Genomic DNA, 25,289 nt, shown 5'->3' on the forward strand with positions numbered 1-25,289 from the left:
TGGCATCCACTCAAGTAAAGTAATACTGCCTGTTTGCATTAGGAACGATGAAGTGATTAACTGACAAACATGGGATTAATATTAACTAACACAGTTAGTGGTTAATGCATTATAAAGCACGTACTACCACATTATTTGTGTCCCCTCAAGTAAAGTGTGACCAAACAGAATAAGCCATCCAACAGAGGGTGAACTTCCAGATGTGACTGAAAGCTGGTTTAATTGAATTAGTAATAAACTTCTGTCCCTGCCACTCCTCAGAAAAACAGAAGGGGCCGAGACCCTCAGCAAAGGGCTTTGCTTTCGCTCCCATCCCACCCTAACAGTGCCTCCCTGACACCGGCACTCCTGTCACTGCCCCCTGTGTACAGGCACGCTCCACTTTCTCCACCCGCGGCCATCTGAAGTACACGGGAAATGCAGCAAATAGAGGTCTGCATTCCCCCAACACCTGCGGCAAGACAGTGCGGCACGGGATTTCTGAGCAGGCGGAGAGTGGCTGATATGTGGCCCGCAGGACCCCTCAGACAGAATTCAAATATACAATTATTACTCAAATACGTTTTCGGTTGTTTCATGTTCGTGAGTGGACTTTCTATTTGAAAGTTACATTAAAAAAAATTCACCGAATAAAACAAAAATAGGGTATGTCTAATTTGGTTTTTACATAGCAAGCCTATCGCGAAACTTCCGGAAAGACTTTAGGTTGCACTCATTGTGGAAAGTCCCTCGTCACTCTCGTGAGCGCCAGCTAATAATGGCGGAGAGAGCACAAAAAGCTGGAAAGGTGAATATAAAACTGGTAAACTAAGCAAGAGGTCATCAGGTATTTGGCAGTCATTATGCATTATAATCGACGGTGATGGGAACCACTTGCCGTTTGCCCACGGTGACTAATGAAGCAAAGTGCTATACTGGGCTCGTCGGGCACTTCAGGGACAAAACACCACTTCTGTTTTAACTATTAAACATTGTAGCTAATCTCGTGGGTGCATCTAGCAGCCAGGGAGGTGAAAGAGAGCCCAGACTGAGCGCCTGTGGGGAAGGATAGGCCACTGCACCGCCGAAGAGCAGGATGCAAAGAGCCAAGCAATACATCCAATGGGTCCTAAAAGTGTCGACCCGTGTCCACCCACCCCCAGAGAAAAGGAAGGCTTCTGGGTCATCATCCTCTCTGCTGTACTGCTTTAACATGATGGATTGTCCTCTGTCAAAAAATAATCATCTTCTAATTATTTTTATGACATAAAACCTGCAGCTATCTGGGTAATAAGGCTGAAGGAATAAGGCTGAGGAAAGTCGTGAAAACAACTACAATTGTTTGGATTTATAACCTTCGACTCATGAGAGCCACGAATGCAACAAGGCAGGTGATAAAGATGCCAGGGACAGACCTAGCTTATTTAGCCCCTGCTTCATACGATCAGTTTCTGGGACATTAACCTAGGCCTTACCTCCTTCCAGCCAATACCAGAATTTGTAACAATGAGACCGTTCCCTTATCTCCCTGCCTATTCTGATAATCAACATGATCCATTGTTTCTGCAATTTCTGGTCACTGAATGCTTCTATCATTCCAAGCCCTTCCTGGCTGGACTTTTTATTTATTTGTGTTTAACAGCAGCTCATGACTGTGACCTGGTCACAATGATCGTGGGTGCTGCATACAGATGAGCTCCCATAATGCCCCTGGGTGCCCAGCAGACATATCCACCATTCAGAGGCAGCACAGCGGGGTGAACTGTGCTACGACGTCAGATGTCTGGAGACTGAATCAAACACCTGTTAAAAACACCTTTTAAAACTAAAAATAATATGAGTATTAATGCAAGTCAAACACGTATAACAAGGCATATTTTCTTGGGGATACATTTAAACACATAAAACGTTTCATAACATAAATTAAGCAAATAACAGTATTTATTTCAGTGTACCTAACATCTCACTCTACCTTACTGTGCAAATTAATTTTAGCATCAGATTAATCTGAACTGTGATGAAGCTTCAGACTGTATGTTTCATATCATTCCTGTTAAAGATTACCATGAGGTTACAGGAAATACTGAGGACAGACCGGCATACCCACCAACACCTATGCTGACGCCTGAATGGAACTAGATGATTAAAGAAATCTTGCATCGCTAAACAAATGTGAGGCAGAATTCGATCTGAACAACAAGCCACGAAAGTACTAATATCAAAATTTCTATGAAGTGCAAGGAAAAAAGATACGTGTAAGCAGATATAATAAAAGTAGAGATCATGTTGGCCCCGAAGCTGCTGGAAATCATAAAACCTTAATTTTCCACAGAATGGGTCCATAGAGACCCGGGGGGGTTCGGCCCAAGTCTCTGGAGAGAGCAGCTACAGTACGAGGAGGCGAATGTGCTGTAAGGGGAATCAGGAGAGCGAAACTGGGCCTCTGAGCTCGGTGCCTGGTTGATAACAGAATGACAGCTATGATCCAGCCTGGATGGGCATTTCGAAAGCGCATCAATCATCAGCCATTACACAGCAGAATCGCCGCCTTCTTTGTTGTGAACATCTTCGCTAAGCAAGAAGAGAGAGAAATGAGGTTTTGAAACCCACAGCTACTGGATTTATCATGTACCATTAATCATCGACTAGTATAAACCGAAGTAACCAATGACAAGTGATTTAACCTGAATGGGACTGACATGACATGATAAACTAACCCCCCCCCCCCCCCCCCCCCCCCCCATGGAGAGACTTTTGGCTTTAAAGGCTCATGCATCACATTATGGTCACGTCCTCCTGCAATCAGGCTTGTCTCTTTGGATGCTCCAGGCCCAACTATCACTCTGTGACTCATCATTTTGTATTTCCATGTGTTTCAGACAAAAAATGGACTTCCGAAAAATTTTCCTGTACAAAGATCTTCAAACATCTCATACAGCCCTATGTCAGTATAACATGCACGGAATTTTTCAGTGCACTCTGAATATGTTCACTGTGGTATTTATATGAACTAAGAGAGAGTATCCACTAAGTGTAAAAGCGTGAGTACGAAAGTCAAAACGAAAGAAAACTCAGCTAATGTAAACACAGTCTGAACATCTCTACAGCAATATCAAGTACAGTCTCTCACTGGAATAACCTGAGGCTGAACACACCAGCTACAGGAACAGAGGCAGCTTCGAACCCAGTGCTGTACGTGCACTAGCAGGCATCTTAAAGCAGAGCAAAGCAGACGCCGGAATCACACGTATCCTCTGACACACATGCAGATGAATAACCACTTATGTCATACAGTGAAACCAGCGTAATGGTGATTATGTAAAACGGTGCCAGTGAAACCAGAGAACAGCTGCTGAAAAATCCAGTTTCCTGACAGTCACCTATGGCTGTACAAAGACCAAACACCACAAATTACACTCCACTTGAGTAGCTACTGGGCTCTCTGCCTCTCTCTCTCTCTCTCTCTCTCCTTCTATATAATGTGCAGTTTCATCTCTCGCTGTAAGACTTTTCATTGCCACTATGGCACAGCGAGGGCCACTCCCCTTCTCAGTCCTAAACTCCTGTTCTTTGTCTGACTGTGCCCTCCTTTCCAGGAGTGAGCCAGTGCAAGGCATCAGCCATAAGAGAAAAAAAGAGCCAATTTGTTCCTTCGCTTGTCACTGGAGCTGTACCCTCAAGGGTCTGCCAGTTGTACCCTTAGCTGCAGGTAAATGTACCTTTTAAGATAAAGAAATGGACTTTGAGGAACATTTTTGTGCCACTGGGGGTACATAAATGTTGTTTGTACCTTAGGGATCCATCAGTCCAATTCTGTACCTTAAATTAGAGTAAAAGGTACATTTACAAAAAAGCTTTGGTACACCTGGCAGACCCTTGAGGGTACAGCCCCAGTGACAAGCAAAGGTACAAATCTGTACTTTTTTTCTGACAGTGATTAGGGGTAAAAAAGCTTGATGAATGCTCCCCCAGGGCCCCACTACCCCACCCTGCCAATGCCCACAAAAAACAATACAAGGACAGGATATAAACTCTGCAATGAATGCGGAGCTCAGCGGAAATACAGCATTACCGCATACAAGACATTCCCATCAAACCTGATCTCTAATCTGTAATGCAGGTCAGGCGATGCCTTATAACAAGTGAAGGAACTGTTGTGCAAGATGCATGAAGGAGCAAAAGTGTTATTATTAATGTACCAGTCATTAACTAACTGATGAACTGTAGTCGTTTTATTAAAAACGTCTGCCACCACCTCAGCACTCTCATTTTGGAAAAACTCAGCACTGATTTGCTTAGTTCACATCACTGACAGTGTGTTACAACAGGGAGACAAAATTAGTCTATTTGTCCCAAATTATGATCACTCCACATATTTCCACGGGTTTTCATTGGAATCCAACTCCCATTTGAGATGAAAACCCAAAGGATGAAACTGCCGCAGCATCTTCGGCAGTGAACCCCCCATTTAGTGACATTACACACGTTTTAAAGAGTTTTACTAAAAGCCCTTCCGCTGGTTCACACATCCCGGCTGCTGCAGGACGCTTATGCGGCGGGAGACCGCTTACCTTCGTGGTGGAGAGCCCGGTGAGCACTGGTCCCCGGTGTCTGCGGGCTGTAGCGGTGTCCTGCTCCCTGTCCCCGCCGCCTGTAGGCTCCAGTATGCCCCGCACGCCGCTGTGTGAATGCGCTCCCTGAGAAAGCCCAGCCCTCACCCCCGCCCCCAGCAAAGCAGAGACCAGAGCGCTCCGGAGAGAGAGCAGCCCCGGGGGATGCATGTCCATGTACTATTTCTATGCCAAATCTAATACTTTATTAACGCTATATTAAAGATATATTGTATATTTAAAATACAACATTAAAATACCGCTATACATCCCCGCACTTTTTCAGTATTTTATTCCCACCCCAATAAATACCTTATCAAGTTTTAAGTGCTTTAGCAGTGCAGGCTTTTTATAAATGCCGCTTTAGTATAGCTCAATGAATTTTCATCATAACAAGTCAATTACTCTTTTAGAGGTTACAGTACGTTGGTCTGGAGTGCGGTCGACATTCGAACATTAGCCGAATTATATTACTAGCGTACGTAGTACAAGTTAATATCATTGTATAATAAGTTACTGTAGCGCGAACTTTATATTCACCAACTAGTAATTTCTGCTAGGTTAGCTAACAGCACAAACAACCATGAAACGCATGATATGTGGCGAAAAAGTACTCTATATTAACTATCAATTTATCCAAGACGTACAGAAAATTGATGGATGAACGCAAGTTAACATAGTTAAGACATTTATCATTTTGTGACATGTGTCGGTGACTCGTATTGATCATTATTCGACCACAGTTAGCAATAAATGGAGTGTTATTGGTCATACGAGATTTTCAAAATTTTAAAACTATTAAAATTAATTCCATATATTAGTAATAAAAAATAAAGTTTCAAATCGGTCCTACGCGATGTATGAAAGCAATTCAGTGTCTATTTAGTTGTTAACTTGAAATAATGGTAAACGGTAAATGCTGCTGCTCCAGTTGCAGCTGGCGGAAAGTATCGGGCTGTTCGACCGCAAAGTCGCTGCCGAGGGTCGGCGGCAACCTGGATAGGACTCAGAGATGTTAATCCATCGTTATTTTAAGTGGGTCTAAGATAAAGCATTAAATGATTAATTGTTGTTTGATTATTCATGTAAATATGAATATTTTTTTCCAATAAAAATTACATTGAACTGATCATAAATACAGTCTAATCATAGTAAATATGGTAAATAACTATTAAAGCTGGAAAACGCTTATTTTAATGGAATATCTACATAAGCATACAAAGTCTCATTTTCACAGGCATATCGCTGCAGCCAGGAAACGGGAGTCGAGTGGGAGGGGCAAAGTCGAATAGGAGGGGCAATGTCGAATAGGAGGTGTAATTTGGGAGGGGTTTATAACAGTTATCTGATACCCTTATACCCCTACTCGACATTACCCCTCCCACTTGGCACCAGGCTGCAGCGATCTATACTTGGCCCATTTTCAGCAACCATCGTGTTTCGATAGCACAACTGAAATCATCATGTTAAAAGCCTAATTCATCATTAGAAATCCCTTGTGCAATTATGTTAGCACAGCTGAAAATCATTTTGCTGTTTATCAAAGCGATAAAACTGGCCCTGTTTTGGCTAATTCAATATTCGGCGCATAGCATTTCAATGCAAACGTTAACCTTCTCGGGGGAAGAGATTTTAAAAAAGAGAACCTGCACCCACCGGTATAAAAATGCTTTTAAAATGTTCGCTTATGCCTCTATTCTTATTCCTATCTATTTATCTCTACCCGCATGTCCTATGTATAAATGACGAAAGAAAAGTTGGAAGCAGAGTAAGAGGGCTGCCAGTATCATGACTCGTAACACCCTCCCCCGAAGGCTGTGCGGTATCAGGGTCTGAACAACCAGGCCGAGAAACTGCTTCTTTCTAGAAGACGTAAGACTTACAAACTGTGCCAAACGGTAGGAATCTCTTCTCGTGCAATAACAGATGTCACTTTGGACCCTTTTCACGTGCAATAAATGTATTTACATGAATACTTGTAGAACTGCCATTGTTGTATTTATTACTATTCTGCTGCAATTCAAATCGCTTATAATTGTTTTGTACTTTTTCTAGAAATGAATGTTTGTTTTTTGTTTTTTTTAAACTGCAGTGCTCGGGACCTCAGTACCTAATTTCGTTCCCTATCATACCGCCCCCATATTTCAGAATGACAATAAACAATTTTGAATTTGTTAGTCATATTGTCTTCTTTCAGTTTTCTGGACATCATTACCCCTGTGGGTGGTGGAAAAAGTGTACTTCTGTTGTGGGACTGTTGGATCGATTTATGAATAACTAATCAGCATAAGTATCACTATCATAGGTTACTATTTTTGTCATTATTATTTATGATGTATGACACCAGAGTGCCACACGACTATTACCAGTGGACCAGGGAGATGGCGCAGTGAGCTGCACAAGGATGTATAGAACACAGAAGAAACTCCAATATCTCCTTTGACTGGAATTGTCACCTGTTCCTTCTTCCCTTAACCAAAGGATTTCCTTTTGACATTATCGGCCCAACAGCTGTTGTCCAGAATATTGGTGTTTGTATATATTTGTGAATTTTGCATTTTATATAGTGTGTAATTTAAGCAGATTGCTTGGATTCAACTGCAGCAGGTTTCCAAACAGTATGGCAGACGAATGTCCAGAGGGAAGTCGGCTCCTGGGTGGCTGCATCCTGAAGACAATGACGAAGGCCCACTGAGAAGGAACATGGTGGTTACCATGGCGCCATTTTCACAGTTTCTATTCTATCTCTGTTGCTTGAACAGCACACCGCCGTACCACTTCTCATGGAGTTAGGCGTTTCTCACACTTCCTCGTGTCATCAAACCCCCGAGCATGTGTAGTGGACCATTTCTTGTCAAGCAGAACGCCACAACACAACAAAAGTCGAATACCGAAGCGGAAGTTCGATTACAAAACCAATGCTTGACATTTTCGCAATAATATTCCACGTGAAATCATACTCGGAATGGTAAGCCATACATACTGAAAGAAAACCAATACAGGAACGCACATGGTAGTGTACCGCTGAATCAATCATGTCCCAGAATGCCTGGGATCTTTCAGAAAAGCTGAAACTAATGATGGGAAAGAACAGAGAGAAAAAAAAAAACTCTCGCACACATACACACACGTAGGGTATACCTATCCTTATGGGGCCCGCTCATTCACTTCTATGGGAAAAATGCTAACGCTAACTATGACAACCTTAACCCCCACCCTGCCCTAACCATAAGTAACCAAGCAAAATACAAGAGTTTACATTTTTAGTTTTTTCATAGCAGTCACTGATTTTTATAAAACAGAGTTTTCCCTTATGGAGACCAGGAAACCAGTCCCCATAAGGGAAAAAAAAACATATTTATCACATTATGGGAACATTGTGTCCTCATAAGGATAGGTATACCCGCTCACACAAACACACACACACACATACACACGAAACATCACCTGCTTCCTGGATGGTTTGCCGTTTCTGTAATAAAACAAGCCCAGGCTTCCCCATAATTCCAGATTTCATTTAACCCTTAAATGGTTTATGATACAGGGCAAACTTATGGTCAATCTCCAAACTTGCATCATTTTCCCTGATTTTTACAGAGACAAATCAACTCCCTTTCATTTAGTTTTTACACTAATTAACCATTTCACTGTTTACAAAATATATTTGTGGGCTTTAGAATGTCAACACAAATCAGTGCGACATTAAAACTTATTGTCTACATCAAAGGTGTCCAATCTTATGCAGAAATGGCTGTTGGGTATGTGGGTTTTCGCTGCAACTCCATAATTATATTAGTAATTAGAGGACTGATTGGCTGAAGAGTCCTCACACCTGGGTGTGAACAGCTGACCTAAAGGTTATCCTAAAACCCTGCACACACACTGGCCCTTTGAGGATAAGATCATCCACCCCTGGTCTACAATGGCTCAGAATTCAGTTTATTAAAAGGAAAAAAAAAGTGCATTTATCAAATTTGTAGTAATCCTTTTCACCTTATACCAAATGTACATACATACAAACACACACACATGTGCAGTTCAAAAAACCAAGGCACCAACATTCCAAACTGAACAAAGATTTTTTTGAAAAGTTGGGATTTTAAAAATTATTTTATTGTTATCAAGGAACAGATACCAGAGGTTACTTGCATTGGTTGACATACAACACAATAAACCAGATTGGCTGCTGCTCACAGAAGGCGGGATTAAAGATACAGTAATGCTTTATTGGCAATTAGATATGCTAAGTGAGTATGTTCTCCTCTACAAGATATTATTGTACAATATACAAGTTAAAAAATATAGTCTGTATTGAGTTCATTTTCCATTTGCTTTCATTATTCATGATAAAATTCACATTAAGTGTTAAGACTTGTTTCTTGGCGATGCGTCCAGAGCAAGAATTCAAAAATAAAATCTGAAGTTCACTCAAACACACACACACATTAAATGGCCTGTGTGTTGGTGAAACGTAGATTGCAAAGTCTTTACATAATCAAGGCTCTGGGCAAAGATGGGAGGACAAGGCATCAAGGAACAGAGTTGGACAGCAGTGTTCAGACACACATACACACACGCACACATACACACACATGAGAGCACCTCAGTACACTGAACTGTGCTCCACTTACAGTGCAACACACACACACATTACAGTACGCTGGATACAAAATGCCCCCATCAGACACCTAGACACCACCCTGCCCGTGACACACCCACCCACCTATCCAAACCCACACAAGACCCAGCCAAACTCACACCTCCAAGGAAACACACAGAGAAAAGTGCCTGTATAGACTCAGGGGATTGGGACACTTGGCCCCTTCGCACAGGAGACACCACACTATGGTGCGTTTGCTGGGACGAGCACAGCATGGAGGCCAGACCAAATCTCAGAACTGGCCTTTACAGGTGGACCGGTCGGCGAGAAGCCGAAATCCGAGGACTGACATCCCTTAATGGTCACAAACCCACAGCCAAAGCACTAAGTGGATACAGTACCTGGACATTCATTGTTTAGGCATTTTTTTAAATGGCAAGGTAGGGGGGCTTAATTGGCAGACAGTGAGGGGAATCAAGTTACATATCTGAAATGTTGTGGAGATACAATTACAACAGTGAACTGAAATAAAACCCATTAAAGTTCTGGTGCCGGCAGGACACACATAAAATACTGCAGTCAACATTAAGCATTTAGTTCTTGGTGGTGAAGCAGAATGTAATCAAGGTTCATTCAAAGGGCACATAAGGGGACAGGATGCCAGCCTCATTGGTCTGCCCTACCCTCCACCAAAAGACAGCCATCCTCACACATGAATGTGCTATTGCTATTGAACAGTATTCTGAAATTAAATTTTGCGTGGATCATCTAAGGGCAGGAGATACAAACACGAAACAGGTATACAGTTTTAGCATTATACCGCTAAAGTCAGAAGGGAAAAATTAAGGGGGTTATGGCTAAGCTAGCAACTGATGCTGGGAATGGGAACAAGAGTGCAGGTCAGCTTGGGCACCGCCTTCGGGAAGGGCTGACCATGCTATTGATGCCAAACCAGAGCTTCCGCCGCACTGAGGCTGGATGGCAGGACACCGCAATTAATTATTCACGTCTAACTGGGGCCCACTTCCTGCCCTTAAAAGGGCAAGATCATCACATCCCCCCCCCACGCTGGAGGGGGGTCATATCTGGACAACATGAAGACATGAAAAGGCAGAAGGTTCCCCATTCAGTAACAGAATACAGAACCAAATACCAAACTAACCCACGTTAATGCTAAATGTGGAAAAATATCCCTTTCAAATATTCTAGAGGATCCCTTCTTCAAATAAAGTAAATAGCTGGAAGTGAGGCAGATGAATCTTGGGCTTGGCGAAGTTGCAAATCTAGCAGAGGAAGAAAGCTTCCTAGTAGCTTATCTGCAAATTTTGACCATATTCCTTTGGCAAAAGGTACAAAAACAAACACATGAGAGAACAAAGCATAGAAGAGCCCAGACGAACCAGGAGCCAGAAACAGCCGCCTCTTGTGCGCCAAAGTGAGAACCGCAGCTCGGGAGCAAATCTGATCTCACAAAGGAGTTTTCCTGGGGCGCGGGATCTCAGCGTCTGGTTCCGAGTCTCGGGACATGGTGCTACTGGAGCTATTTTCGACGTGGAGCTTGAATGGCGGAGGGAAAAGGGTTGCAGGGCTCCCTTTGGTCAGGACCGCATCTCTGAAACTCAGCCACAGCGCGGAGAGAATTGCGCAAAAAAATTTAAAAAAATTAACGAAAAAGGAAAACAAATGCTCCCTGGAGAGAAAAAGCAAGAGACAAGGCAGAAAACGCAGCGTGTCAGCGAGATCCAAATGACAGCTAGAAGTCAAGTTACAAACATCGATTCTATAAGATTAACTGGAGAGAACGGTCACAGATAGATTAACGGGTCAGTATTTCTCTGTCTCACCATTTAACTATTTAAAATCAACTTGTTATAAGAATTAAGCCGAGGGAAAAGATGATTAACCATCCAGATGACCAAGATTTTTAAATTCAAGAAAAGGTAAATATTAAGGAAATGAAAATGAAATCCTACAACATGGAAATTAAAAGGCGAACAGGCTGGAAGCTGCCCAGGATAGGAAGTGGGAAATCCCCATTAAGTCCTATATGAATGTCACTATGAACTGATACCAGGAGGAAAAAATCGTATTTTGAAAAGGATGCGCATACTGGTTTGGTTAAGCTGCAAAATATATGGCGTGACAGTATGCAAAACACAGTACAGCAGATGGTATGTGCAATGACTCGGAAGCACCAGCAGCCATCGCACTTCGTCTGGACACTCTCGTGGGAGTTTTACGTACACAAAAATGTTCTGAGGGCAGAATGAAAAATGATTGGTTCAGAAAGATAACCAATCAGATTGTAGAGGAGGTAGGTCGAAGCAACTATTAGAGGTGGGACCAAGACATCTGACTGGTCGGTCCTGCTTCTTCTAGTTGTTTGGACCCACCTCCGCTATAATCTGATTGGTTCAGAGAGATCAGACTGTCAGCCAATCATTTTTCATTCTGCCCTCAGAACATTTTTGTGCAAAACTCTCATGAGCTCTAGGCACATAAAAGAAGGTTAAAATGTAAAAGGACCTTCTACCTACAGTGGGGCACAAAGTGCTGGGACTGGGGGGGGGCCTCATCTGTAGGTCTTGTGCTGTTGCATGAGTCCCACGTTCTCGTAGACGCGAGAGCTGTCGTCACGCATCCTGTGGGTGGGTGGGTGGGGGTTACCCATTATGACTGGATCCCAGCATCTTGGTGCGCTGCAATTTTTATTCTTTTGTATTTCTGGAGATGTTAGAGGAACTTACTCTGCACAGGTTGGGGTGGGCGTGCAGGGGGGATATGGGCTCTGGTCTCCGGCCGTCAGGTCAGAGAGCGAGTACTTAATGTTGGTGTACTCACGACCTTTGATCTTGCTCTTCTGCAGAAGCAGGGGGGTTAGGGTTAGTCCATTTTAATACCAGGGCCCTTTGTGTTTTGTTTCAGGAGCTTTTGCATTAACAGTAATGTTGAATGAAAATACTCAGGGAGCCCAGTGCCCTTTAACAGAGTCTTTATAGATGATGGGCGGCCCCAGGTGAGCATGCGGGCTGGGCTCACCTGCTCTTCCTCGATGCGTCGCTGCAGTGTCTCGATGTAGTGCTGCACGGCCATATAGATGAAGCGGTACTGAGCCTCCGTCTGCACCATCCCTGACCGCTGCGAGCGCACCATCTGTATGGTCTTGGGCACGTCGATGTCACAGTCCACCCCTAGGGGGCGCATGTGCTCTCATTATCACATTCACATTAGTGAAAAAGTGGGGAAAAACACCCAAACATGGATCTGAGGTTCAGCTGAGCTGGAGCATGGCAGACAGAGTAGTGGTTGTCCGGCCCACACACACCTTTCTCCCGAATGACATCGATGAGGATGTCGATCACGATAAACGTCCCCGTCCGTCCGATTCCGGCACTGCATACACACAGGAGGTGTCAAGAACCAAAGCTATGACTCAATAAATGCAAACACACTCTAAGAAAAGGTGGCTCTGACATTAAGATGACCTGAAAGCCATCATGCTTGTTAATCACATGTTTGTGATGCTGTTTTACCTGGCAAGTTAAGGGCCTACAGAGTAACTGCAATGCTGTGATTTCAACTGCATTTTAAAGATTTTACTTTGCGCCACAAATCATTGTCAAAGTTTTACTCTCCTTCCATAGGCGCCTGGCATCAGTGATTAGCGTCTCAAAACATCAACCCAGCATGAAAAAAAAACTGGAGCCACGTCATCTCGTCTCTCTATGTACCTATACGGTATATAGCAGAGATGACAATAAAGTTTACTTTGACTTTGATGGGCAGATGTGAGACATGCCCTCTGCAAGAGGCAAATACCCCACCGGTTAAGTCTACACAGTCCTCAACTCCCACCCCCTGCTCCTCGGCTCACAAAAAGACAAGGCCTGCATGCAACTGATCTTGAGGACCGGGCTCTTCGGAGAGGAGCCATCTGGAGCTGCAGATCGATACATGCCAGCGGAAGTCAGATGCCTGCTGAGTTTTCGAAAATGCCGATTACTGCCAGCCAGATGCTGAGCTATTTCTTGTAACAGGAAATCAGGCAACCACTTCAAACACAAAGCCCCTGTCCTACGCAGCAGATCTGCTGGAAGAGGGTTGGGGTCTCTTGCCTGCAGTGAACCACAATAGGTCCCGCCTCCAGGATGCTCTCCTGCTTCAGGTTGACCTCCTCCAGGAAGTCAAGCACGCCGCCAGGATCGGTAGGCACACCATGGTCCGGCCAGGCCCGAAAGTGGTACTGCCAAACGGTCCGCTCTGTATTACCCTGAAATGTGGAACTACTTGCTTATTGGCCAGCAAAAGTGAACAGCTGATCTTGAAACCTTGTGTACAGAAAAAATAGCCGAGAGCTACTGGAGACGCATAAGACCAGAAATCTACTAGCAAGTCTGAAAGGGTTAAAGGGGGTGGAGACAGGGGGAGTCAGTAGCAGATATACCTCCCCTTTAAAATGAAATTCCACGCTGCCCCAAAGCGACCTTTGCTTCCCAGTCAAAGTGTAAAGATGCATCGATGCATTGTGACGAATTGATTAATAAGGTGGCGATTCAACTACATTGATCTGTAATGTGAAAATAGATTATAGTCGCCAAAATGCTCCTTAAAGATATGCCTACTTCATCGGCATCAGTCCAATTTTTAGATTTCAGTATTCAAAGTTAGCATTGCTGAAGATAACAACCGAAACAATGGAGACGACTGCATTGGACAACAAGAATTTTGTTGGCTCACACACCACTCACAAGAGGTCTCAAAGTACTGGCCCACTACATGTTTAGAATTCATTAATAAGCCTGGCCAGCAGATTGATCTTTCGTTTTTCCACAAAATAATAAACCAGTGGCCAGTTTCCACATTGGTGCATCATCAGTTAGCCTAAGTGAAAGCGGCCAATCAGGCGGCACTTTCTTTATGTGTGTGTTCTTTACTGGTCAGTTCAGAAGCTACCCCCATTACAATGCAATTTATACTTATTATGCAATTATAACAATAAAAAAAAAACAATATTCTGATATTCTACTTTTTTGTATTCAATTAGCAGTGTGTAATAAAGTTCATATGGTCATATTTGCAATTTTATTTTTCTAATGAAATTCAAGATTTGATTTTAGGTGATCAAAATAAAATTGACTAAACTAACTGAATAGTGGTAGAAATATAAGATTTCCGATCCATTGAGCTGTTGTCTAAATAACTGTAATGTAATAGAATCACCTTGGGGGCAAAATGATTTACACCCTCATTTCCCAGCCACACTGACCTGGCCGACCTTGGACAGCTTCAGCTCCCGCAAGATGTAATCGTGGGCGGAGCTCTCCCTGACGTTGCGGACCCGCATGGCGCCATATTCCTTCAGGGCTGACACTTCTGGCCAGTACTTCACACACTTGCTCTGCAGAAAACAAACCAGCTCATTTCCTGCGGTGGGACTGCTTCGCTGTGACCTTTGACCCCATCTAGGAGCATCCTAAAGGTCACAGCTACCTCACGCTGAATGCTACACGTACTTCCTTGTGTAAAGTTGCTGTTCTAAGCTACTGCAGGTAACACCCTGTCATACGAGGTTCTTTCTTGACTAATTGTATTTTACACCCTCTAAATGAAGTTTATAGTATGTCTGATCACAGACATAAGCAGTCTTTGTAGGTCTTCTTGCCCCGACTACCTGGTACTCCTTATAGGTCACTCACTGGAATGTCAGCTTAACAGCACCTGTAGCTACGTTTGCTCTGAGACAGTTGTATGCTTGTGAAGTACTATCTGCCTGTCTTAGTACTGGAATTGGTGTTTGGCAGCAGAAGATGACGCAAGACAGGCACACGAGAACGCAAGTACAGTCAAGTACGCATGTTGAGAAATAGCCCATCATTATAGAAGTTCTTACAGAGAACATGGAATAGGTCCATCTGCCTGTTCCATAAACATTCCTTACTAATGGTACTAAAGTGCTTGGCTCAGGGAGTCTGCACCTTGCCTCGCTCCACCTCCTTGGTAGTCATAACAATGACACGAGAGTTTTCCTGGAAAACCATCCTCCAGAAATCACTGACGGTGTTCTGAAGACAGCCCTGTGTGGCGATGTAGTTCTTTTTCGCTTTGGTGTTGTTGCATTTTGACTCCAGTTCAGGCTGTGGGGAGAAAAAACAAAGCTGATTCACTACAAGGACTCACACAGAATTCTCAGGGCTGTGACTTCACAGGGGTGTGAATTCTCGGGGCTGTGACTTCGCAGGGGTGTGAAATCTCGGGGCTGTGACTTCGCAGGGGTGTGAAATCTCAAGGGCTGTGACTTCGCAGGGGTGTGAAATCTCAAGGGCTGTGACTTCGCAGGGGTGTGAATTCTCAAGGGCTGTGACTTCGCAGGGGTGTGAATTCTCAAGGGCTGTGACTTCGCAGGGGTGTGAATTCTCAAGGGCTGTGACTTCGCAGGGGTGTGAATTCTCAAGGGCTGTGACTTCGCAGGGGTGTGAATTCTCAAGGGCTGTGACTTCACAGGGGTGTGAATTCTCAAGGGCTGTGACTTCCCAGGGGTGTGAATTCTCAAGGGCTGTGACTTCCCAGGGGTGTGAATTCTCAAGGGCTGTGACTTCCCAGGGGTGTGAATTCTCAAGGGCTGTGACTTCCCAGGGGTGTGAATTCTCAAGGGCTGTGACTTCCCAGGGGTGTGAAATCTCGGGGCTGTGACTTCCCAGGGGTGTGAATTCTCGGGGCTGTGACTTCCCAGGGGTGTGAATTCTCGGGGCTGTGACTTCCCAGGGGTGTGAAATCTCGGGGCTGTGACTTTGCAGGGGTGTGAAATCTCGGGGCTGTGACTTCGCAGGGGTGTGAATTCTCGGGGCTGTGACTTCACAGGGGTATGAATTCTCGGGGCTGTGACTTCACAGGGGTGTGAATTCTCGGGGCTGTGACTTCACAGGGGCGTGAATTCTCGGGGCTGTGACTCCTCCCAGAAAGGGTGTAGTCTGTCACAAATGTAGGGAGAGTGATGCGGCCCACTGATGATAATTTTCCTCATAACAAATCTATTTTCATACCATAAACAGGGACTTATAATTCATACTCCGTTCTCTGAAGTAAATTAGCAGGATCATCTGAATGAAAGTTAAGGGTGAAATAAAGCACTTTGAATACTTCGATACTGCAAGGTAGCATGTGTGCACATGACCCATCGATGTCACTTATTACCATAATGATGTTGGCGTTGATATAGTCTGACCCAGGTTCATTTGAGTCTCCATCTTTGAGCACCACACGGGTGTGGTCAACTGTGTGGGAGGAGCAGGCAGTTATTAATTACCATCAAAGGCTGAGATCATACAGGACAGCTTCTCTAACTCTCTCTATGTAGGTGAACGAAGTCCTACCCCCCGTGACAGCACAACAAATACAAAAAAACCTGAAGATCTGAAGATCCAAACAGCTATACGTGTGATTAAAAGGCTGCAGAATCCAACACCTGTTGAGGCATACCTGAAGAACTCCTGAACCACAATTAAGTGCAAACTCAGCTACATATGAAAGTGCCGAACTGTCGATGAACTGTGCAAGCATGAAGGGGATGTGACATCATGTGACATCATAATGGGCATACTCACATGGAAGGATGTTCTTGTATCGGTTTTTGTTCTTGTTCTCAGGTCGCTGTCCCTCCTTGCGACTGTAGAGAAGTTTGCATTCCTGCTGCTGAAGAGTCTGTGGGAGGGAGCAGGGGCAGTAATGCAGCACGCTTACTCAGTTTAGTCCATTACATTTGCCTGCACCTACCTTGCTACTCGCTCCTTCCTCCCGCATCTCTTGCCTTTTGATGACATCATTAACATCATTAACATGTCTCACCAGGGGCATTCAGCCATGCCATCAATGTCATGTTTTTCCCCCAAAACATTTCAGCTCAAACCACGACCTGTAGCCGTTGGCTTACAGTATGAAAGATAATCCAAACTAACCACGAATATCTTGCCGTTCGGCTTTCATCTTTGACGTGAGGGAATCTCGAGACTCTGCCCAACAAAGAAGTCTACTTGGTCTAAGAATAACTCAATTTAATTAAACAGCAAATACTAATTCAGCTCAGATATGGAAAACAATGTTAACCCATGGCTTAGTTTGGGATATGTTATGTAGTAAGGACCAAATTATTTCATTTACCACCAGATCAATGAGGTTATTCTGAATCGCAAACTTTACTCACAAATTCAGATGATGCTACACAAAACAGTCGCTATTTTCAGTTAATTAAATTTAAAAAAATACTTCACTTCCAGATGTGTGTTGCTAATATGTTTTTCTTTTTCTTTTTTTTTTTTTTACCACGTAGGGCATTTATTTCATATATTAGACAGCAGAAATTCTTAAAAAAAAAAGTATGATTGGTCCAAGGCAGGACCCAAATCACCACTGCAGGTGAGTCAAATTGATGGTCAATTTAGGCCTGTGATTCAAGGAAGGAAACCAGAGGATCCGCCAAAAATTTCTGCACACACAGGGCGAACATGCAAACTGCACACACACAAAGCTGCAGTGTGCAGTGACAGCGACACCCAGTGCACCACTGCAGCACTAGGCGCCACATGACGTGTGACGTTAACATCGACATGGCGTTTCATGCACCTCAAGATTATCCAGTATATGTTCAAAAATCAGTTTATAGTTTGCCTCTGATGCGTTCGCATGAGTGCCGCATATGTTTTTTGAGACGGTCATCGTCATTTTCGTCCTCGCTATTGGGACTCGTACATAGACCGTCTGGTGTGTTTCTGAGAAATTAAGCAAAAGAGTAAAAAGGAGAAAAGCAAAGAAGAACTGATCATAAAAAGACATTCGTCTTCTGCTGTATGGAAAAATTTTGTATTCCGCAGAGACATTACTAAGCGAAAACAAGTGATTTGTTTGTGCCTGTTAGCACAACTTGCAGCAAAACCACCAACTCATTTGCAGACACTTTTGGTAGATTAGCCCTATTTGGCTATATAGCTAATTTCTCCTAAATACTGCAAAAACTTCAATTATCACAACAGGAACTTTTTCCAGTATCGTTCAGCCCAAAGCTTACAAAAAAATCATCTTACATGGTCATTGTGTAACATATTATGTAAGATGATGCAGCAATATGACGAGTCTAATCTTCACTTTAGCAATGAATATTCTGACATACAGGAATCGTACAAAGTAAATTAAACAAAACGATTTAACTCAAAGTGATGACAAAGACAGACTAGGCTACTCAGCAGCTAAATGGCGGCTAACCTCTCATTACTGGGTGAACCTGAATGTCTTCTCTTAAGATGTATTTGCATTGCAGTCGAGCTGTGGTGATATTTAAGGTCTCCTTTTAATACTGCGTTTTCTGCAGTCTGCATTTTCATTGACTTTTAATGTGAAGCGCTTTCACACAAACGGTGCTTTCGCTCTTCATTTGCATGCGCATCCTGCATGCACCATCTTCCTTCTACCATATTGCCGAGTAAATGATAAGGAAATTTTTAATTGATGCTTTTGAAGAACATGAAGTATTACTAAATTTAGGCAACACATTTAAAATAATTTTTTCTTCTGAAAGATGCTAGTCCAAAGATCTGAGATTAAAAGAAAAATGACTAATAAAACTTATTTACACAAAGGACCACTTAAAATTCGGATATTGTGATGTTATTGATAGAGTTTTCCCTGACCGTTTACTATGCTTTCCTCTCCACATTCCTGCTTCGAGCCCCGTGTTCCACATCCACGCTACAGTACGAGTCTGTGCTGCTGTTTTCTTGTGTCTGAAGTCACTTCCCATTACACACTGTTTTTATTATCAAAAAAGGTATAAAGTCTTTTATCTGTACATTTCACATTTCAATGTTTTATTGGGAGACCATATTTTAATTTGATTTTGTTCTTTGCCTGTTCTGTTGATCTGGCAGTCCTGTTCCTATACAGTTTGTTAATAAATTCACATTTTGCAAAGCACTTTTTACTCAAGTAGTCTTTTTTACAAAAACTTATTTTACTCTTAATCAACTAGTGAGATTGTTGGATACTTTTACTCCTACTTGAGTTATTATATTTAAATAACAATACTTTTACTTGAGCACAGATTTTGGCTACTCTACCCACCTCTGTAAGTCACCAAAATGATGCACATCAACCTCACAATGTGTCCTTATCATTGGTGGTTTGTACCACCAATCATCAAAGGTAACAGGGCGAGGTTCTTACCTCAAACTCCTCCCAGAAACCCTGCTTGACCTTATCAGTGGCCTCCGCCAGCTTGCTGAGCTCCCTCACACGGCTCTCGATCTCTGCTGCGTTGATGCGGGTTGTGTTCAGGGGCTTGGTAGGGTCCACACACACACACACACACACACACACACACACACACACACACACACACACACACACACACAAACACAGATGGCGAGAGAGTCACCTACAGTGGCTTTAAAATATATATCAGCTAGTGGAACACAAAGAGTGTGATTTAAAAATAGTGCTAGTATCCATCAATAAATGGCCCCTCCCAAGACACCTGGGTCTTAGGGTCATATAGCTCAGACGAAATCGATGGAATCGCTGTCATTTAGCAGTAAGACGTCGTTCAAGCTGAAATCACCACAGCGATCACCGTTTTGGGGACAACGCCTGTGCAGTGTCCCTGAGGCAAACTCCTTTGATTGTTCTGCTCCCGCCCACTGCCCACGATTGGCCAACATCAATATGACACTGCGGGGATTGGTCCACTGGACTAATTATGCAGCATGCTTTTCCCCACACCATACTTTAAATAGTGCAAACTAATATGTGTTTTTCTGTTAACAGTAAATGTCATATCTCTGTAATGTTTGCTGGAGAATGTGTGTCATTAGTGCATATCCGTGACTGTTGTTTAAACTGTTAGCTTCCCCGTTTGTGCCACTGCTAGTATTTATATAACTAATCTAATAATATTCTAATAACTTAACTGTATTAATATAACAGTGGTTGTTAATAAAGATGACAATTTCCATATTAAAAGAGCTGTCATTGTTATTAAAATGACCCATTCACTTGCCACAACACCTTTAATTGCCATCTGTATGTGAGCCTGCTGCACCACAAACATTACGAGCCTTCTATAGTTGTTGTGTGACACAGAACAAACAAAAGGCTATCATCGTTTTATGTATGCGACAGATCATTTTCGCCAGCATGTTCCACTTTGTTTTGCCTGGATATCATTTGAAGCATTCAGACTCCGGCTTTCGGCTACCTGCTTCAGCTGGAGAACGGTGCCCAGCGTTTCCACCATGGGGTTCTTCTTGTAATGTTCCACCAGGTCCGTGAGGGAGTCAAACTTCTCCCCGCCTCCGACGTCGTATTTCATGTCGTGCTGTGGGACAGACAGGGCTCTTGGCAAACTGAGACCGGGTCACACACCTGAGCCCCTACCTTCTTTCATAGCTAAAGAACCCAAAAGGCACCAATCCACCCTGGGGTCATTCACCAATGAGTCTGCCACATAAAGGCATCCCCGCCCCCACACCTCGCCAGCTGGTGCAGTGAAGTTACCTGGCAGCGAATCATGACGTGGGTGACCTTGGGCTTGCTGTCACTGCTGTCCGTCTTGTCGTCGCCGGTGCGCACGGACAGCACAAAGTCGCCCGGGTGACTCTGGCTCTCCCGCACCAGGAAGCTTCCATTCTTCCCCTTCTCCGTCAGCAGCTTCTCTGCCTCACGGCCCGATAGGTGACCATGAAACCACCTGGAAGGGCATGAACGGTCAGGTCTGAGGCTTCCACCTAACATTCGTGCAGCCCGAACCCCACCTCAGCTTCAGGTCTTCAGCTCACACTGGGATCCCATCTAAGATTCAGTGAAAAGCAGAGCTAGATTTCCACCGTGATAACATGGCTATTTAGCCCGCACCTCTCGGACGTGGGGTCAGCGCAGTTCAGTGGGTACTTCAGCTCGATGACATCGCCGTTCTTCTCCTTCAGCTGCCCGTGGTGCTCCATGTAGTACTGGACCAGCTCTGCCAGTGTGGCAAACTTCTCCCCCCCATAAAGGTCATAGTAGTCCCCAGTGTTCTGGATCTTGATATGGGTGACCGATCCACTACGTCTGAGGAAAGGAGGGGCATCAAGAAACAAAGAAATTCATATTTCTGACCCTTGGGCTTACAGATTCAAAACACAAATAATACACCGTCATTGTCCAAGAAAAACCACGCATGTCCACTTTTTGATGACCTTTTTTTTTTTACTGTAGGTGGAAAATACACATTCTCCTCTGTCTACTGATAGCGTCTAACATCTAATTAACTTATGAAAAAATGTTTTATGAAGTCATCTACTTAGCAATTATTTATTTTTGTACTAGTTAACATCTGCATTCATTAAGATAATTTGTACTGATTACTTTACAGCACTAATTTTAACTTAAAATTTGGTAGCTAACTAACATGATTAATTGTGAATATAATGAGAAATTAGTCTTGCTGACACTGACCATTTGCTCCGCTGACAATAATTCACATGCATCAAACCTTTCACTGATGGCTGTATAAAGACTGGTTTCTCTTTGTGGTACTAAGGGCATCTCCTTATGGTGGCTTAGGTATATTTTTAAAGTGGTCTCTGAGAAAATGCATTTTTTCCACATTCCTCATGTGATGGATTTTTGGACATATGAAAAATGCATTAGTCAGCGACGATATTTGTTATCCAACTAAGTACATATTATGATGACAGAAAAACAGTGCAAGTTTTAACATATTCACAAAGAATGATGATTCTGTAGTGACACTAAATAAAATGTGACTATCAGTCAGCTTTTCAACAGGCACCAAGACGGAGGCATTTGGCCACTTTCTGGCACCGGTTCAAAACTTGAAATTCACAAGGCGAAGGACATTTACTGTGGAAGTTCAAAAGATTGACAAATGAAATTACAGACAGTACTTGGGTTACGATGGGGTTACGTTCCGATAAACCTATCGTAAGGTGAAAATACTGTAAGGCGGAAATGCATTTTAATACAGTACACCTAACCTAGCAAACATCACAGCCTAACCTACCTTACCTTAAACATGCTTAGAACACCTACATTAGCCTAGAGTTGGGCAAAATCATTAATACAAAGCCTACCTCAAAAAAAAATTGTGAATATTTCAAGTAATTCATTGAATTATCATATCCATCGTGAAGTCGAAACATCGTAACATGGACCATCGTAACCTGGGGAGTGCTATAGTCTGAAGATAACTGAAGAGTTAAGCAAGGGAGCTTATGGGAAAAAGACAGCAAGCAAATATTCCAGGAAGCGTTCTCCTTTGTCCTTAGGACATTTTATAGATGCACTATTCAGAACCTCCTGACCAGATGCATCACTGCCTGGTACAGAAGTTGCACTGCAACCACCAAGCACTGAGGATGGTGCCTTCTGCTGAACAGGTCATCGGAGGGGAACTTCCACCCCTGCAAACCACCTACAGGTGCCGGAGGAAAGCCACAAACATCATCAGGGACCCCAGCTGCACTCTGCTCACCCTGCTACTGCCCCCTGCAGGCCACATACACCAGGCGGTGCAGTAGGAAAGCCATAAAAATCATCAAGGCCACTCCAGCTGCGTTCTACTCACCCTGCTGCCATCAGGCAGACGGTACCGCAGCATCAAGAGTCAGACCAGCAGGCTCCCGAACAGTTTCTTTCACAAAGCCACAAGGATGCTGAACTCCATATGATATCAAGCACCCTCTAGGTCAGTGTTTCCCAACCTTTTTTGAATTGTGTACCCCCTGAGAGATTTTCTCATACCACAAGTACCCCCTTTGTCAAATGTGTTGATGATTCAATAAAAGTAGAACGTACAACTGATTATCAAATTTAAAACATTTTATTAAATCTCCATAACTTGAACATTTAATTCATTAAGCAACACATCCCAGATAGATTTTCTTTCTATACCAGGGCACAGCTAATGGAATGGCTGATAATATTTACCCATCATCAGGGAAATTAAATATAAAAATTTTTTCCACGTACCCCCTGTAATGTGCTCGCGTACCACTAGGGGTACGCGTACCCCCGGTTGGGAATCACTGCTCTAGGTCACCACCTCCACTCCCCACTGCACTAGGGAATGTCTCTCGTGTACTAAACTGCACTGTGTTACAATTACAGTCTGTCTGCTCTATGGTGTATTGTATCTATGTTGTACTGTATTGTGTATTATACAGTTTCCTTTGTGCATATGTAGAATGTATACTGTTCTACAGATGTTTTATGTACAATTTGAATTTATAAAAAAGTACTGCCCTGCTGATAGGAAGCTCCTCACCCAATACTTTCACTCACTAGTTCACTTGTTCTTGTGATGCGACAATAAAGGTGATTTTATTTGACATGACCCTTCCATCAAGGCAGTAATGCTGAAATTTCTATATAAAAGACAGTTACTCCCAATGCAGAAAGTAACCTCAACAATAAAGGACCTCAAAGCCGACAGTAATGTTACCAAGCTTGCACTTCCAGCACAGGCAGGATGCAATTCCAGTAACTATTCAAACTGCGCCTTTGTCAAGCAAGACAGACCCGGGGAAGCAGCTGCAGGCTGCAGCTCATCTGAAATCAGCCTCAATCTCAAGAGGTTTCAAAGGCCTCTTTCAGCCATCTAAATGGGTGCTAAAATAATACTTCTTACTGTCCATTGTTATGTTCATTACTAACATTTTATTTTTAACTATCATTACTACTCTTACTGTTACGATCAGTTGATATACTTACATTACAATGCGATGCAATTTCTTTATTAAAAATATTCCTCTAAGAATTTCCACACGTATATTCCTATTCTTTATAAAAGTTAATACTATGTCATTAGAGGCAGCTGCTAAATGCTGTTTTGTACAGTAGTTATTTACATGAAAAAATTATCATTGATTATTTACTGACGAAATGCAGGCTAATATTTATTTAGGTCTAAATAAAGATCAGGACTGCTAGTCCAGTTCCCCAATCACAGTGCCACCTGCTGTCCATATCTGGTATGTGCACTTTGCTAAAGTCGGCTCTGGAGAGACCTCACCTGACAGATAAAGTGAAGTCTCCGGGGTTGCTCTTACTGGGTCGCGCCAGGAAGCTGCCATCCACTCCGCGGGTTAGCAGAAGGTTCTCCGCCTCCACACCGGTGATGTTCGGATGGAACCACCTGCGTTATCGATTCACAGGTCAAATCACGGAAACCAATACGTTACACATCTGCCTAAATAATAACGACCTGGGGGTTAGTACTGCTACCCAGTAAATGACAAAACCGCATAGCTCGTTCTACACCGCTATCTTGTGCCTTCGTTGTAGCTAACGAGTTCGTTTTAACCCATTAGTGAGTTCATTAGGAACTGCTAGTTGACACGCTTTAGCTGAAGGTCGGCCATCTGCGGAACCAGGTGTTGTGCAATAACTTGCGGTCAGTTTTTTCTGGACGGTGTTCTTATGCAAAAGCAATGAATGCAAGACGAGGGCGGTTATTTGGAAACTCCTCGCTACTAACTGACGTTTAACGGGTTATATAAATCTATATATAAGCGGGAATAGCGTAGCAGAACATTACATATGCAGAGTTAAGCGCTAACCCCAGCAGCTATCAAAATTTAACCAGCGATAAAGTTGATAACTTATGAAGCAAAGGATTCTAATAGACTATAAACTAACAACGCCCCCTTTCTTCAAAAATCAAGAGAACCGAAAACTCATTCAGGTTTCTCTGTGCTGACAGCCCAGGCGGACCGCAGCAAAGTCGTTTCCAGTCGAACCGTACCTTCGAGATGTCATCTTTCGCTTTTACTATTTTGATTTGTCCCCCCTCCCCAAAGGCTTCTAGCCTCCGAGTCCAGCTGGCGTGCTACCCAAATACCAAAGTCAGCCTCCGGCTACACCGCTCGGCCGTCCGCAGACCAAACGCAATGCCTAATAAACATATGGCCTCAGTCAAGGCAAACACTGACGTAGCTGAGATGCAGATATTTTTTCAAAACATAAAAAACAAACAAAAAAGTCCCCAGGCCTCTGCGCGACAGAATGTACTGCCTGCCGATGGTGTTACGTCATCAAACGAGCGCCAGAAGCGGAAC

General features: G+C 43.4%; 2 protein-coding genes across 6 annotated transcripts in view; both read right to left on the reverse strand.

Moving 5' to 3' along the window:
- The window catches only part of rph3aa (rabphilin 3A homolog (mouse), a), a 28,071-nt gene extending 23,398 nt beyond the window's left edge, over nt 1–4,673 (reverse strand). For all 5 annotated transcript variants that reach the window (XM_049020024.1, XM_049020021.1, XM_049020023.1 and 2 more), the window contains exon 1: nt 4,551–4,673. The gene's annotated coding sequence lies outside the window, so the exon portion shown is untranslated. The remainder of the gene's footprint in view (nt 1–4,550) is intronic.
- Nucleotides 4,674–8,680: 4,007 nt separating this feature from the next.
- On the reverse strand, nt 8,681–25,283 carry ptpn11a (protein tyrosine phosphatase non-receptor type 11a). The gene is made up of 16 exons (XM_049019969.1): nt 24,977–25,283; nt 24,245–24,367; nt 21,085–21,279; nt 20,728–20,920; nt 20,429–20,548; nt 19,399–19,512; nt 16,791–16,887; nt 16,381–16,460; nt 15,165–15,323; nt 14,456–14,587; nt 13,305–13,459; nt 12,515–12,582; nt 12,229–12,380; nt 11,937–12,049; nt 11,727–11,831; nt 8,681–10,879 (listed from the first exon to the last, which is right to left on the reverse strand). The coding sequence occupies exons 1-15, from the start codon at nt 24,988–24,990 to the stop codon at nt 11,762–11,764; spliced, it is 1,785 nt and encodes a 594-aa protein (XP_048875926.1). The 5' UTR covers nt 24,991–25,283; the 3' UTR covers nt 8,681–10,879; nt 11,727–11,761.
- Nucleotides 25,284–25,289: the final 6 nt, after the last annotated feature.

The sequence above is a fragment of the Brienomyrus brachyistius genome, chromosome 7, assembly GCF_023856365.1.
Source record: "Brienomyrus brachyistius isolate T26 chromosome 7, BBRACH_0.4, whole genome shotgun sequence".
NCBI lineage: Eukaryota > Metazoa > Chordata > Actinopteri > Osteoglossiformes > Mormyridae > Brienomyrus > Brienomyrus brachyistius.

What these genes read in the sequence shown, in the direction of transcription:
- ptpn11a (XM_049019969.1), bottom strand. An exon ending in ACGTCATGATTCGCTGCCAG is followed by an intron (nt 20,549 to 20,727) that starts GTAACTTCACTG and finishes TCTGTCCCACAG; the next exon opens with CACGACATGAAATACGACGT. An exon ending in AGGAGGTGGAGCGAGGCAAG is followed by an intron (nt 14,588 to 15,164) that starts GTGCAGACTCCC and finishes TGTTTTCTGCAG; the next exon opens with AGCAAGTGTGTGAAGTACTG.